The following is a 16,900-nucleotide window of genomic DNA, read 5'->3' on the forward strand; positions in this document are numbered from 1 at the left end:
GGCCCCACATGGGGGTCAAAAGAGCATATCTGGTGGCGCAGATGTGGATCAATCAAATCAGACTCTGCTCCCCGAGCCTGGCTGGGCTTCCCCTGCAAGGGGGGGGTTGGGGCCACAAGGCACACCCTCCTTTAACTGCTGCTAGGAGAACCATGTGCTGCTCACAGCCTCTGAGCATCAAGAAAGGAAGGCTGAGGCCCTGACTGTGTATCTCTAATGCTTCAATTTCACTTTTCCACTTTTGCTTACCTGACAATTAGATAAACCTGACTCTTATGGGCTCTTACGGGCTCTTCCCTGGTGGCTCAGATGGTAAAGAATCTACCTGCAGTGCAGGAGATCCAAGTTTGATCCCTGGATCAGAAATATACTCTGGAGAAGAGAATTGCAACCCACTCCAGTATTCTGGCTTGGAGAATCCCATAGACAGAGGAGCCAGCAAGTCCATGGGGTCGTGAAGTTTGGACGTGAGTGAGTGACTAACACTTTTCTTTCTTATGAGAGGAGAAGTTGTAAGACTCCTCATAGAACCCCAAGAATGAGGAAATAGGGTTTCCCCAGCATGCGTGCTTTGAATCTTTCCCAGTTCCTCTTCACAAATGGGTCCATCAGGTGCTTTCCAAGGTGAAGTGTGTCCCCACTGGTGCATCATCTGTTTTCAGATGCTAATGCATTCATGTATTTTTTTTGATAGGGACCTTTGGGAAATAAAGCTTTATCTGGAAGGTGTGATTAAATGGTGGTGTTTTGTCTCTTTTAGCCATAATGATGTGTGTTTCTGTGAGTGACTGTTAAGGGCAGTGACAGGCTAGAGAGGAAGTACTCTGAGCAGGTGAGGGCCTTAGGGCAGCCTCAACTTTCTAAGTGGGGATAGGTCTGCTTTCTCTTGGGATACAGATGCTTAATCCTTACTAATCGATCCATATTAATTGATATTGATAATTAATTTCTGCTTCTACCCTGGAAGCCTGGGGGTTCTTTAGATTTCAAGCTTTACTCCGTTGTATTAAGAAGTCGTTTCTTGGGCAAGGCACCTTGAAAGGAGAGCCCTTAGTGGTCACCAGACTGTTTATTGATACTGAGGGTTCATGGTTTGAAAATGGAAACATACTGTTTATCTTTATAAAGCCAGAGGACAACTGTTTTTCATTAAAAAAGAATGAAATACAAGCTGCTTTGTTCTTTGGCCTTTCAAGTTTGTTTTAACATCTGTAAAATTTCAAATGTCTGGACACTGTAATAAGCATTCAAGAAATGGAATATTTCACAGGCTCTTGGATGTGTGTGTGTGTGTGTGTGTACATGTGCACATGGGTGTTCTCTTTCTTTGTTCCCCTGGCTACCCTGGCCATAGTTGACTCTGGCGACCTGACGTGACAGCAAGATTTCCTGGTGATCTTGCCTTTATATTTTATGTCCCTCCAGTTTGTATGCCTCCTCTCTCTGGGGTTTTTCCCTAGCCCAGGAAATGTATAACAATATAGTGAGTTCCAGGGAAGTTCTGTGGAAGAGAAAGTACCAAAAAGAAGTTTCCAGGCATTGGCCACCAAATGCCATGTGAAAACTCTTGAGAAGAGACTATGGGGTGTGAAAGATGTGGGACATATTCAGACTGGTGTTCTCCACTCAGAACTTGTATCTGGCTGAGGTCCTGAGGAGAATGTTAATAAATGCAGCTGCCTCACATATAAAAATGCCATGCTCTGTGTCTTAAGATGAGTAAAGAAAAGCATGCATGGTAACTTCCCTGGCAGTCCAGTGATTAAGACTCTGAGCTTCCACTGCAGGGGACATGGGTTCAGTCCCTGACTGGGGAAGATACTGCATGCCAAGTGGTGTATAAAAAAAAAGCCTATAAATGGGTAAGACTTTAAAAAAAATCTATTAAAAACTTCCCTGGCGGTCCAGTTGTTAAGACTCCACACTTCCAATGCAGGAGGTACAGGTTTGGTCCCTGGTCAGGGAACTAGATCCCATATGCCGCATCTAAAGATCCCACATGCCACAACAAAGACCCAGTGCAGCCAAATAAATAAATAAATATTTTCTTTTATAAAAAGAAAGGAAGGCAGTGTGCAGATGGTGGTCTCTGGGAAAGCATGTCCCCAGAAATCTGGAGCACAGATAACTGAGAGTTGACCAAAAACACAGGCAACTAAGAAGCTGAGTAAGAACCTTAGTGAATAGTGAATAACCCTATAGCCTTGATTAATGAAGGGAAGCAAATCCTGACTCACTGCTGGCTATAGCAATTTCTAGTTTGATGAAATCTTGAGGGGAAAAAAATCTCTGTGTGAGAATTTCAGGTTCTTGGGTTATTGCCAGAGCAAAGAAGCTATGTTTGCACTGCTCGAGGCAGAGATACAAGGTGTCAAGCTGTCAACAGACCAATGAGAGATATTTGTCCTCACTCACTTTCTTGTTTATGTACCAAACCCTAGAATATACTCCCCATGTCTGTTTCCCTGTCTTGAGCTTTGTGTGATTGTAGATCCCATGAGAGGATGAAGCTGTCCTCATGCTAAACTTGGACACCAACACAGTTAGAAAACTAGTAACCATGGCTCAGTGGAACCTATTTAAGATGTCTTATGTGAGCCTGGGGTGCTGCAGTCCATGGAGTTGCACAGAGACGGACATGCCTGAGAGACTGAACAACAACAATGTAAAGTAACGTCTAACACCATGAAGAGAATGACATAGAATGCATTTTCTGGAAGAACAGTATTAGTTGTCTAATTAGGAATCTGAAGAACACTTTCTTCCTCCTGTCAGTGTTTTTAGTTCTTTTCAAGTGGCCGGCTGGGAGAAATAGGCAACATTCATTCGTCTTTACCTCCCATGAGGTACTTTAAAAAGTCAGGGACTTTGTGATGAAGGGCCTGAGAGAGTGAGGGGTCAGATGGACTTTTTGTGCCCAGTTCGAGGAGGAGTGTGGTTGCAGTAGATGGGGCTCTGGCCATCTCCTGGCTCCCAGCATGGACCCCCTGCCACCCTGTCCCTACCTGCCTTCTTGGGCACAGACTGTCCCCCCTTTGCTGCCACTGACTGGGCATCCTAAGCAGCTGGGAGCTTACCCTCTGCCCACCTGTCTCTGGGACAGGTAGGCTTAAGTCTCAGCTTTGAAGTCGAGGTGAGGTAAGTGACTATCTACCTTCAGCCAACCCGGGATGGGAGATGTGTAATTAGAGGCTCCTGAATCCTGAAGGGCTGGTGACATCTGTTTATCCCTTACAACAGAACACATTTGCTGGAGGTTCTGGCTGGGTTATAAGTAGAGAATCACTTAGCGTGTTTGTTGGGGTTAGGTTTAGATGATGTGCGTTCCTGGCCCTCCCTGTGATTTTTACTTCCTGAGATTTATATACACGCATAAGTGTAAGTCATCATATTTAAGCTCTATCATGAAGCCAATTGCATAAGCTCCTTTTCACAGTGAAGAACTGAACTTAAACCACTTTTCCAAGGTTACAGAACTCAGTAGTGGCAGAGGAGACCTTTAGAGCAGTGTGGTTAAGGGTGGGGCAGGACCACCATTTGGGGCCCTGTAGATGGAGTTGATGTCTTTAAGTTAAGCAGGGACCACTTTGTCATTGTCTGCTTTCTGGGTGAGGTATGCATCTCCTAGATCCCTGGTTTAAGCTTTGGGGGGTATGTGGGGTGTGTGTGTGTGTGTGTGTGTGTGTGTGTATGTGTATCTTTCTCCTGACTTCTGGCCTGCTATGCCCCCTGACTGGCCTTACCTCCCCAGGTGTGTCTGTCCCTGAGGTGAGACCAGAGGATGAACCAGCTGGGAATATGCCCTCCTCCCCACACACAGTCTCAGACTGAGGATGCCTGGGTTTGCACTGTAGAATTCTGGCACCAACATGGGGAATTGCTAATAAGCTTCCTGCTCCCAGTGGCTATGCCAACACTTCCTTCATTCCTGGGCTTGAAAATAGCCATTCCTGACTGCATAACGTATTTGTGGGCTCAGAGGAAGCTTTTCTCCACATCTGCCAGTCATATCCTTCCCATGTAAAGGCTGAGACTTCCTGGCACCAGGCCTTGAATATCTCACTTCTTGACTTTGGCCCCCACACATCCTCAAGAAAGGTTGAGGAGTGCTGCTCTTCTTTCTGCCCATTTGTTTTTTTTAAAGAGGCAGTTTTATAGAGATTATATCACCCATGAGTCTGATTCAAGGCTAGGGTGTGTCAGGGAAATAAACCGACAGCACCACTGTTTTGCAGATTGAATCCATTTACTACTTTGTGGTGGGAGATGTTCCCGAGGAATCCAAGGAGCTTCTCCTTCAGCAGGCTTTGGAGATCCCCTGTCCTGTCTGCACGGTGTCCTTCAATGCCAGAGGACAGGGCACCATAGCCTTCCTGAAGGATTTGAGTGCCAAGACCTTCAGCAGGTAGGCCAAAAACAGGCTCCAGGGAGACTGAGTGAACTGACTGCTTGCATGAAGTCACTGGTGGGCCTCAATTCCGAGTGGTTTTCATGACCAATCAGTTGCTATGGGATTTCCCTGGTGCTCCAATAGTAAAGAATCCACCTGCCAACGAAGGGGACAAGGGTTAAATCCCTGGTCTGGAAAGATTCCACATGCTGCAGAGCAACTAAGCCCATGAGCCACAACTCCTGAGCCTCCAAGTGTAGAGCTCATGCCCCGAAACAAGAGATGTCACCACAGTGAGAAACCCACACACAGCAGTGAGGACCCAGTGCGGCCAAAACTCGGTTTCTCCATTCTTCTCTTTCCAAGGGCCTCTAATCTCCATTCACCTTTGCGCCCGTCTTGTTGTTCAGTTGCTCAATTGTGTCCTACTCTTTGCTGACCCACGGACTGCAGAACACTATGCTTCCCTGTCCCTCACCATCTCCTGGAGTTTGCTCAAACTCATGTCCGCTGAGTCGGTGATGCCATCCAACAATTTCATTCTCTGCCACTCCCTTCTCTCCTGCCCTCAATCTTTCCCAGAATCAGGTTTTTTTCCAGTGAATCAGCTCTTTGCATCAAGTGGCCAAAGTATTAGAGTTTCAGCTTCAGCATCACTCCTTCCAGTAAACATTCAGGTTTGATTTCCTTTAGGATTGACTGGTTTGATCTCCTTGCTGTCCAAGGTACTCTCAGATGTCTTCTCCATCACCAAAAATTGAAAGCATTAATTCTTCAGTGCTCAGCCTCCTTTAGGGTCCAACTCTCACATCCATACATGACTACTGGAAAAAACCATGGCTTTGACTATGTGGACCTTTGTCTGCAAAATGATGTCTTTGCTTTTTAATACACTGTCTGGGTTTGTCATAGTTTTTCTTCCAAGGACAAGTACCTTCTAATTTCATGGCTGCAGTCACCATCTGCTGTGATTTTGGAGTCCAAGAAAATAAAACCTGCCAGTGTTTCCATTGTTTTCTCATCTATTTGCCATGAAGTGATGGGACTGGATGCCATGATCTTAGTTTTTTGAATGTTGAATTTTAAGCCAACCTTTACACTCACCTCCTTCACCTTCATCAAGAGACTCTTTAGTTCCTCTTCACTTTCTGCCATTAGGGTGATGCCATCTGCATATCTGAAGTTGTTGATATTTCTCCCAGCAATCTTGATTCCAGCTTGTGCTTCATCCAGACCAGCATTTTGCATGATGTACTCTTCATATAAGTTAAATAAGCAGGGTGACAGTATACAGCCTCGATGTACTCCTTTCCCAATTTGGAACCAGTCTATTGTTCCATATCCAGTTCTAACTGCTGCTTCTTGACCTGTGCACAGATTTCTCAGGAGACAGGTAAGGTGCTCTGGTATTCCCATCTCTTTAAGAATTTTCCACAGTTTGTTGTGACTCATATGGTCAAAGGCTTTAGACCTTTTTTTTTTTGGAATTCTCTTGCTTTTTTATGATCCAGTGGATGTTGGCAATTTGATCTCTCATTACTCTGCTTTCTCTAAATCTAGCTTATACATCTGGAAGTTATTGGTTCGTGTACTGTTGAAGCCTAGCTTAAAGGATTTTGAGCATTATCTTGCTAACATGTGAGATGAGTGCAATTGTGCAGTAGTTTGAACATTCTTTGGCATTGCCCTTCTTTGGGATTGGAATGAAAACTGACCTTTTCTAGTCCTGTGGCCACTGCTGAGTTTTCCAAATTTTCTGGTATGTTGAGTGAGGCACTGTCACAGCTTCATCTTTTAGTATTTGAAGTAACTCACCTGGAATTCCATCACCTCCACTAGCTTTGTTCATACTAATCCTTCCTGTTTATACAGTTCATGGTGTTCTCATTGCAGGTATACTGGGGTGGCTTGCCATGCCCTCCTCCAGTGGATGGATCATATTTTGTCAGAACTGTCCACTATGATCCGTCCATCTTGGGTGGCCATGCACAGCATGGCTCATTGCTTCATTAAATTATACAAGCCCCTTCACCACAACAAGGCAGTGATCCATGAAGGGATCATAAAAAACTGGAAAACTCTTAAAGAGACGGGAATACCAGACCACCTTACCTGCCTCCTGAGAAACTTGCAACAGTTAGAACTATACATGGAACAACAGACTGGTTCCAAATCTGGAAAGGAGTAGGTCAAGTATTGTCACCCTGCTTATTTAACTTATTTGCAGAGTACATCATGTGAAATGCCGAGCTGGATGAAGCACAAGCTGGAATCAAGATTGCTGGGAGAAATATCAATAACTTCAGATATTCAGATGATACCACCCTTTTGGCAGAAATTGTAGAGGAACTAAAGAGCCTCTTGATGAAAGTGAAAGAGGAGAGTGAGTAAAAAAGTTGGCTTAAAGCTCAACGTTCAGAAAATTAAGATCGTGGCATCCGGTCCCATCCCTTCATGACAAGTAGATAGAGAAACAGTGGAAACAGTGACAGACTTTATTTTCTTGAGCTCCAAAATCATAGCAGATGGTGAATGCAGCCATGAAATTAAAAGACTCTTGCTTCTTGAAAGAAAAGCTGTGGCCAACCTAGACAGCATATTAAAAAGCAGAGACATTATTTTGCCAACAAAGGTCCATCTAGTCAAAGCTATGGTTTTCCCAGTAGTCATGTATGGATGTGAGAGTTGGACCATAAAGAAAGCTGAACATTGAAGAATTGATGCTTTTGAACTGTGGTGTTGGAGAAGAGCCTTGAGAGTCTCTTGAGCTGCAAGGAGATCCAACCAGTCCATCCTAAAGGAGATCAGTCCTGAATATTCATTGGAAGGACTGATGCTGAAGCTGAAACTCCAATACTTTGGCCACCTGATGCGAAGAGCTGATTCATTGGAAAATACCCTGATGCTGGAAAAGATTGAAGGCAAGAACAGACTGGTTGCCAAGGGGGAACTGGTTGGGGAAATGAGGGATTGGGAGTTTGGGATTAGCAGATGCAAACTATTATATATAGAATGAATAAACAACTAAGTTCTACTGTATGGCACAGGGAACTATATTCAATATCCTGTGATAAATTATAATGGAAAAGAAAATGAAAGAATTTATATGTATAACTGAACCATTTTGCAGTATAGTGGAAATTAACACAGCATTGTAAATTAACACTTCAATAAAATAAATGTTAAAAATCTTAAAAAAAAAAAAAGATTGAAGGCAGGAGAGAAGGGAACAACAGAGGATGAGTTGGTTGGATGGCATCACTGACTCAATGGACATGAGTTTGAGTAAACTCTGGGAGTTGGTGACGGACAGGGAAGCCTGGCATGCTGTGGTCCATGGGGTCACAAAGAATCGGACATGAGTGAGCGACTGAACTGAACTGATGGTTGTGAGAACTAGACCATAAAGAAGTCAGAGTGCTGAAAAATTGTCGCTTTTGAACTGTGGTGTTGGAGAAGACTGTTGAGAATCCCTTGGGCAGCAAGGAGGTCAGACCAGTCAATCCTAAAGGAAATCAACTCTGAATATCCACTGGAAGGATTGATGCTGAAGTGGAAGCTCTAATACTTTGGCCACCTGATGTGAAGAGCTGACTCACTGGAAAAGATCTTGATGTTGGGAAAGATTGAAGGCAGAAGGAGAAGAGGGCGGCAGAGGATTAGATGTTTGGATGGCATCACCATTGCAGTGGACATGAACTTGGGCAAACTCTGGGAGATGGTGGGAGACAGGGAAGCCTGGCATGCTGCAGTCTATGGGGTCACAAAGAATCAGACACAACTTGGTGAGTGAACAACAACAATGGTTCCTAAGGCCCGCTTGACTTTACAGTCCAGGATGTCTGGCTCTCATTGAGGGATCAAACCATCATGGTTATCCAGGTATTTAAGACCTTTTTTGTACAGTTCTGTGTATTCTTGCCACCTCTTCTTAGTATCTTCTGCTTCTGTTAGGGTCATACCATTTCTGTCCTTTGTACCCATCTTTGCATGAAATGTTCCCTTGATATCTCTTGATATTTTCTTAAAGAGATCTCCAGTGTTTCTAATTCTATTGTTTTCCTCTGTTTCTTTGCATTGTTCACTTAAGAAGTCTTTCTTATCTCTCCTTGCTATTCTTTGGAACTGTGCATTCAGTTGGGTATATCTTTCCCTTTATCCTTTGCCTATAAGTGGTATCATACAATGTTTGTCTTTCTGACTCATTTTACTTCATATGATTACCTCTAGGTCCATTCGTGGTGCTGCAAATGGCATTGTTTCATTCTTTCTATGGCTGAATAATATTCCATTGTATATATGGAATATATTCATCTATTGATGGACACCTAGGTTGCTTCCATGTCTTGGCTAGGGTAAATAGTACACCATCAACACTGGTACACAGGTGCTTTTTGAGCTTTAAGCTACATAGAACTGCCCAGGGACCTTGTTAAAGTGCAAGTTCTGACTCAGTGAATCCAGGTAGGGCCCAGAGATGTGCATCCCTAGCCAGCTCCCAGGTGCTGCTGCTGCTCCTGGGACCTCACTTAGAGGAGTCAGGCCTTAAAAAACTCACCCACACTGAATTCTTTTCATTAGTCCTTATGCTCAGGTTCTGGGGGCAGTGTGTGTTTGCTGAGTAAAACCTGACTGAAGCCCATCAGCAGCCCATCAGATGAGCCTATGGTGCCTCTTGTCACCAAATTTCAACACTGAGCCCTCAGGATTGTGGGCACTGTCTGGCCCCTCATTAGCTTCTTGGCTATCAAAACTGTTGACGTGATGGAACCCTGGGAACAAAAGAATAAATCTCAGCACAGGGTGTCATTTTTCCAGGATCAGTAAATACCATTTGGTTGAGCTAAGTGTCCTCTAATGAGCAGAAGATTCATCAGTTAAAATCCCAATGACTTCTCAATTCTCTGTTCTGTTCCGTCTGCCTGTCTTTTGTTTGTGGGAATTGACAAGGTACAGGGGAAAGCAGTGAACCCTTGGAAGGTGCTTAGCACCACAGAAGAGCAAATTCACAGCCTTGGGAGAAAGAACAGACTTACTAGCCTAATGTGCACTTACTAGCCTAATGTGGCAAATCTCTTCCTATTTCAGATTCCATGCATTTGCAGAGAGAACAGAGTGTGTGGAATTTCCTGCCTTTCCCGTTAAGGATGGTGACAGTGTGATTACTTGGAATTCAAGGAAACTGAAAGGAAAACTCCCTCCAGGTATCTGGGGTCAAAAAGAAGCGTGTACTTTATGTCGTAATAACTCCAGATGATCCCTAGCCTTGAAAAATAAAGCACAAGGGAGAGGGACTAACCGTATCTTTTGTATTATTCATGTGGTACAAGGGCAGAGTTCATAGATGTTAATGGAGAATTTGGCAGCCTGGCAACCAGGCATAAGTGTATTACCTAAGGAAGTAGCCTCAGTGAAATGTGTTTCTTAACTTGGGAAACTTCTAGAGACATGGCCCCAGGCGTGTCATTGCAGTCTTTATTCTTGGACAGGCAGAGCTGCTCTGTGCCCTGGGTTGTCTGGAAGCTATAATGCCCGCACTTGTTGTGGGTTTTCTGCTGCCTACCCGTCAGGGCTGGCAGTGCTTCTAGATGTGCATGCTGGATGATCCTGCCTCTTGTGAGGGCCAGGGGCATACAGGAAACTCTGGAAGCTGAATGAACTTTCTCTTTCTCATTCAAAAGATGTGATCAGAGAGTTTAATAGGCATTGAGAACAAGCTCAGGAAATAAGTGAGAAATAGTACTGTGGTTCAGGAATCCAGTTCTAGAAGCTTCCTCCGAAAGCAGGAGATGGGAGTTTCTTTGGGGAGCTAATGAAATTGCTAAGCTCCAAATACACTGAGTAAACACCACCGAGAAGAGTGGAGCAGGGAAGGCAGCTCCTGTGGGAATGTGAGATGACCCAGCATAGAGGGCATTAGAAGTCTGAGAAAGCCTATCCTGACCACTATCTTCCTGCTGACTTATAATAATCATCAGAAAGATTTCTAGCTTCAAACAGCCAGGAACTATTCTTTGGGGGTGGTTTGGGGCTGGGGAAGAAGCGCAGGGTACACATGCTTGCAAGTTGCCTCTGTTTCCATAACGGTGTTGCAGAGGCTCCAGAGAGAAGGGCCCTGGGACTGCATTGGAGCCACTTGCTTTCACAGCTCGGGGGTTGACACACACTTTGTGAGTCCAGATTCTGGGTTGCCCCAGAGCAGGGACGAGGTTCCAGCTGAGCTCATCAGGGCCACTGCTTTGGGTCACTTACACCTTTGCTCTGATGGTGAGGTGGACATCTCCAGGGGATTCAAGAAAATGTCAGTTGATAAACAAGATGCTAATCTAAGAAAAACATTAATTTAAGATGTATGCCTTGCCTTTGATGTTAATTTATAAGATTAAGCCTAGTGGGCAATGAATCGATCAAAGTAAAGAATGTGAGATGTCACCAGCTCCCCAAGGCACACCAGTGACCGTAAATGGGGTTTAATTCAGGCCTATGTGTTCCTTGGCAACTTGTTACAAAAGGAAGTGTCTCTGTCTGCATAGCTTACATTTTCAGCAACTACCCTCTTTCCAGTGCCCTTGAAGCATACAAATCAAATTACAGATAAAAACATTTTTCTTAGAATGAGGTCCTCAGGGCGTGGCCTGCCATTCTAATGCCATTTCAGTGATCACATGTTCTGAATTAGGAAGAGAATCCCAAATCCTAAATATGTGATCTTGTCCCTTCAATCCATCACAGTGTCCTAGAAATGCCAGCATTTCAGAACCTACCTCTCCTACTCAAAAAAAAAAAAAAACCAAAAAAAAAAAACCTGCCCAGAAATCCTTGAGATGGTTTTGGTTTGGAAAATGTGTGGTTTTCAGCCTCACTCAGGCTCAGAGGCAGTTCTCCAGTCTTGCCCTGATCAGTTCCCCCTCCCTGTCTCTCCATCATCTGTCTCAAGCATTTATCAGTTTACAAGCTTCTTCAAGGCCCTCTCTAGTCTCCTCTGGAGATAATTCCGCCTTCTGTTATGTAAAAAAGGCACACTGTCACGTGAGGGGCTGGGGGAGCAGTGCTCAGAGATGTCAACTGGCAACTGAAAGAAATGTCCTGCTGGTTCTGACTTTGAGGCTTCCAGAGAGTGAGTTCCCCTCACCCCATGCACTATATCAAGGCTATAAACCTCTGTAGTCAAGATAATAGTTTTTAAAAACTGTTGTAAAATGTACATAACATAAAATTTATCATCTTAAGGACTTCCCTGACAGTCCAGTAGTTAAGACACCATGCTGCAGAGGGCATGGGTTCGATCCCAGGTCGGTGAACTAAGATCTCACATGCCAAGTGGCACAGCCAAAAAAAAAAAATTATCATCTGAACCATTTTTAAAGTGTTAAGTACATTCTCTAAACTCAGCAGTGTCAAGTACCTTCACTGTATAGTGCAACCATCTCCAGAACTTTGTCCCTCTTGGAAAACTGAAACTCTGTACCCATTTAAAAAACTGTCCATTTCTCCCTGCCCCCCACATTTACCATTCTCCTTCCTGTCTCTGAATCTGACTGTTCTAGATAATTGGAATCACACAGCATATGTAGTTTTGTCACTGGCTAATTTTACTTAGCACGTGTCCTCAGGGATCATCCATATTATAGCATGTGTCAGAATTTCCTTCTGTTTAAAGGCTGAATAATATTCCATTCTCTCTTTGTGTGTGTATAGGGTGCAACTCCAAGGCTGGCCACTTTCTTTGGTTTCTAGAATTCAGTTTAATGATTGATTCCAGTGCCATACTATCGCAGCAGATTAGGGGAAAGTTAACCCCAGTCATTCCCAGGGATGACTCCTGAGCTTTTTCCACAGCTTGGAGATCCTTGGCTGTGCTAAGGCATCAGGAGGCGACTCTAGTAGTTGGACATCTGTTCCTGCCAATTTGCCCTATAACTATCCCCTGTGCCTGTCTTATGGTCACTCCATGCTGAGCAGTTCTCTGCTGCTGCTGTGCGTGGTGGCTTTAGATGTGGGAGTCCTTTGTAGACTCTACCCCCAACCATTTACCCTAGGCCTTCATCCCAGGGTGCTGCAGAGACTCAGAGCCAGTTCTCACCTTATCCGAGGATGCTCTTCTCTTCTTCCCCAAGCCAAGGGGAACCTCCTTCCAATCTGGAATAATGCTTCTCTTCCCACTGCTTCTTAAAGCTGCCTGCTTTGTAAACCCCAGCACCTCTCCTCAGGGGAATGGGGGATTGGATGAGGCTTCAATATAAAAAGCCAGAATGTCTTGCAGGCTATTTCATCTTTCTGCTCTGCCTTTTTTTGGGCAACTTTGCTGTGTTCCTGATACCTGCGTCAATGTGCAGGAAAGAGATGGGGAAGAGAAATATACAGGGAGAACAGATGAACCTAAAAAATATGATCCAATGATACACATAGAAGAAAACAATAGAATGGGAAAGACTAGAGATCTCTTCAAGAAAATTAGAGATACCAAGGGAACATTTCATGCAAAGATGGGCACAATAAAGAACAGAAACAGTATGGACCTAACAGAAGCAGAAGATATTAAGAAGGGATGGCAGGAATGCACAGAAGAACTATACAAAAAAGATCTTCATGACCCAGATAACCACCATGGTGTGATCACTCACCTAGAGCCAGACATCTTGGAATGAGAAGTAAAATGGGCCTTGGGAAGCATCACTATGAACAAAGCTAGTGGAAGTGATGGAATTCAGTTGAGCTATTTCAAATCCTAAAAGTGCTACAATCAATATGCCAGAAAATTTGGAAAGCTCAGCAGTGGCCACAGGACTAGAAAAGGTCAGTGTTCATTCCAATCCCAAAGAAAGACAATGCCAAAGAATGTTCAAACTACCACACAATTGCAGTCATTTCACATGCTAGCAAAGTAATGCTCAAAATTCTCCAAGCCAGGCTTCAACAGGACATGAACCAAGAACTTCCAGATGTTCAAGTTGGATTTAGAAAAAGCAGAGGAACCAGAGATTAAATTGCCAACATCTGTTAGATCATAGAAAAGGCAAGAGAGTTTCAGAAAAACATCTACTTCTGTTTCATTGACTGTGTGGGTCACAACAAACTGGAACATTCTTAGAGATGGAAATACCAGACCACCTTACCTGCTTCCTGAGAAATCTGTATGCAGGTCAAGAAGCAACAGTTAGGACTGGACATGGAACATGGAAAGGAGTATGCCAAGGCTGTATATTGTCACCTTGCTTATTTAACTTACATGTAGAGTACATCGTGTGAGATGCTAGACTGGATGAAGCACAAGCTGAAATCAAGATTGGCAGGAGAAATAGCGATAATCTAAGATATGCTGATGACACCACCCTTATGGCAGAAAGCAAAGAGGAGCTGAAGAGCCTCTTGATGAAAGTGAAAGAGGAGAGTGAAAAACTGGCTTAAAACTCAACATTTAAACAACTAGATCGTGGCATCCAGTCCCATCACTTCAAGGCAAATAGATGGGGATACGATGGAAACAGACTTTATTTTCTTGGGCTCCAAAATCACTGCAGGTGGTGACTGCAGCTGTGAAATTAAAAGATGCTTGCTTCTTGGAAGAAAAGCTATGACCAACCTAGACAGCATATTAAAAAGTGGAGACATTACTTTGCCAACAAAGGTCCATCTAGTTAAAGCTATGGTTTTTCCAGTAGTCATGCTTGCATGTGAGAATTGGACCATAAAGAAAGCTGAGTGCCAAAGAACTGATACTTTTGAATATGTGTTGGAGAAGACTCTTGAGAATCCCTTGGACTGCAAGGAGATCAAATCAGTCAATCCTAAAGGAGATGAGTCCTGAATATTCACTGGATGGACTGATGCTGACGCTGAAGCTCCAATACTTTGGCCACCTGATGCAAAGAACTGACTCATTGGAAGAGACTCTGATGCTGGGAAAGACTGAAGGCAGGAGGAGAAGGGGATGACAGAGAATGAGATGGTCGGATGGCATCAGTGACGCAATGGACATGAGTTTGAGCAAACTCTGGGAGCTGGTGATGGACAGGGAAGCCTGGCATGCTGCAGTCCTTGGGTAGCAAAGAGTTGGACACAACTGAGCGACTGAACTGAATGATAAGCATAAATATGACCTTTTATAGAGGTGAAACCTTAACCCCAGGTTGGGCTTTCTCTGAAGGAAGAGAATATATCCAGTTGCTATTTTTTATTTTATAAAATAACACTTCAGGAATCAGTGTTGGAGAATGAAAAATGGAGAGTTGGCATGCCATTAAATTGGTGACACATGTAGGTTTGGATCTGTTCTGTTCAGTATGGGAGCCATCGACCACATGTGGCTAGTGAGCATTGAAGTGTGAATCCAGTTTGAGGTGCGTTGTAAGGAATCCCCTGGTGGTCCAGTGATTAAGATTTGGCGCTTTCACTGCTGGGGGCCCCAGTTTAATCCCTGCTCTGGGAACTGAAATCCCACAAACTGCACCGAGTGGCAAAAAAAAAAAAAAAAAAAAAGGTGATGCACTGTAAGTGAAAAATACACCTAGGATCTCAAAGACTGAGTGGGGAAAAATGCAAATTACCACATGAAAAAAATGTGAATTATTACAAAATATAGATTAAATGTCAAATTGATAACATAAAAATATGCATTGCATCAAATATATTGATAAAATTAAGTTCTTCCTAACTTAATTGTGGCTACTAGAAAATTAGAAGTTATATATGTGGTTCACCTATTGAATTAGTACTGGATTGTATTGCTCTAGAGCCGCATTAGCTGTGTCATCACTTAAGTAGCTGTGTAACTTTGGGAAAGTTATTTAACCTTTCTGCTTCCTTCTCTCATCTGTAAAATGGGACTAATAAGTTATTATTATATTAATATATTATATTACTGTTTTTGTGCCATGTGCTCAGTTGCTCAGTCATGTCCAACTCTTTATGACTCCGTGGACTTTAGCCCACCAGGCTCCTCTGTCCATGGGATTCTCCAGGCAAGAATACTGGAGTGGGTTGCCATTTCCTTCTCCAGGGGATCTTCCAGACCCAGGGATCAAACTGCATCTTTTGCATCTCCTGCATTGGCAGGTAGATTCTTTACCCCTGTGCCACCTGGGAAGCATATTGCTGTATATTATATTTTTTGTGTTAAATGATGAGGAGGCGGAGAGAAATAAGGTGTTGTACTATGTTCAGGGAACTCAAATGCAGTAAAATTAAAGGCCCAGACTTTGGAGCCAGACCTAGGTTTGGATTTATCACTTAGCTATGTGATCTTAGTTAAGGTACTTAACTAATCTGATCTTTAGCTTTCTTATTTATGAATGGAGATGATGATGTTTGGGCCTTTCCACATGGCACTATTGGCAAAGAAGCCACCTGCCATTGCAGGAGGCATAAGAGACTTGGGTTCCATCCCTGGGCCAGGAAGATCCCCTGGAGGAGGACATGGCAAACTCCAGTATCTTTGCCTGGAGAATCCCAAGGGCAGAGCAGCCTGGCGGGCTACAGTCCATGGGGTTGCAAAGAGTCAGACACGACTGAAGTGACTGAGCATGCAGCACGCACGATGACGTTCATCTTATGAGTTGTTAGGAATATATTTATATATATATGTATATGTGTGTATATATGTGTGTGTGTGTGTACACTGTATAAAACAGTGTGTGTGTGTATACACGCACACACAGTGTTTTAAGCAGTACCTGGTACGTAGTTAACCAGCCAATAATTTATACCTTGTTATTGTCATAGCCATCACCATCCTGTGGGTTACTTTCCTGTTACTACCCCCAGGTAAGCAACTCAAAGACTAAATTTGTTTACCTTTTCTTCTGTCATTCCAGTTCTCGTGTTTGTTTTAATTCTTCTCTTAAGTACATTTAGTTCTCACTTGCAGTCCATCTGCTTTGGTTTCCCAAGTCATCCCTTGGTTGGCTAAAGTTTATCTTCTAATAGTTTCTCCAAGGAGGGAATCAGAGAGAAAATATCCTCAGCATTTCCAAATGTTCTTTTCTACCTCTTTATACTTAAGACATCTTGGCTGGATGGAAAGCTCTGGCTCACATTTTGTTTCTCCTGTGTGTGTTACTGGTTGTGCTGCAGTATCTTCTCATAGATCATGCTGCCGAGAACTCCAAGGCCAGCTTGATTTTTTTTTCTTTCATAAGTGACTTGTCCTTTTGCCTGGTTGCCCAGGAGTTTCTTTTATTCCACCAAGCTTTGTTGAGATAAAATTGACATATTGTGAAAGTTTAAGATGTACAATATGATGACATGATACATATATATTGTGAAATGATTATCACAATAAGCTTAGTTAAAGCATCCATCACCTCACATAATTACATTTCTTGTGTTTTGAGAGCATTCAATATCTATTCTCTTAGCAACCTTCAAGTGTATAATACAGTATTGTTAAATATAGTCACCATAGTGTACATTAGATCTCCAGGATTTATTCATCTAATAACTAGAAATTTGTACCTTTTGACCAGTTTCTCTCCATTTCTCTCACCCCAGCTGCTGACAGTCACCATTCTA

The 16,900-nt window shown here is 43.3% G+C and overlaps 1 protein-coding gene across 11 annotated transcripts in view; it reads left to right on the forward strand.

Moving 5' to 3' along the window:
- VWA3B (von Willebrand factor A domain containing 3B) overlaps window positions 1–16,900 on the forward strand; it is a 174,552-nt gene that overhangs the window by 26,953 nt on the left and 130,699 nt on the right. For 8 of the 11 annotated variants that reach the window (XR_011490444.1, XR_011490443.1, XR_011490440.1 and 5 more), the window contains 2 exons: window positions 4,236–4,405; window positions 9,479–9,594. The exons of 2 other annotated variants lie outside the window; for them this stretch is intronic. Coding sequence is in view for 1 of the 9 variants with exons in the window: in XM_070474633.1 (XP_070330734.1) it covers window positions 4,236–4,405; window positions 9,479–9,594 (286 nt within the window). In the remaining 8 variants the exon portion in view is untranslated. Of the gene's footprint in view, window positions 1–4,235; window positions 4,406–9,478; window positions 9,595–16,900 lie in introns of those variants that run through there. One more of the 11 variants, XR_011490451.1, reaches the window with a different exon arrangement.

The sequence above is a fragment of the Odocoileus virginianus genome, chromosome 2, assembly GCF_023699985.2.
Source record: "Odocoileus virginianus isolate 20LAN1187 ecotype Illinois chromosome 2, Ovbor_1.2, whole genome shotgun sequence".
NCBI lineage: Eukaryota > Metazoa > Chordata > Mammalia > Artiodactyla > Cervidae > Odocoileus > Odocoileus virginianus.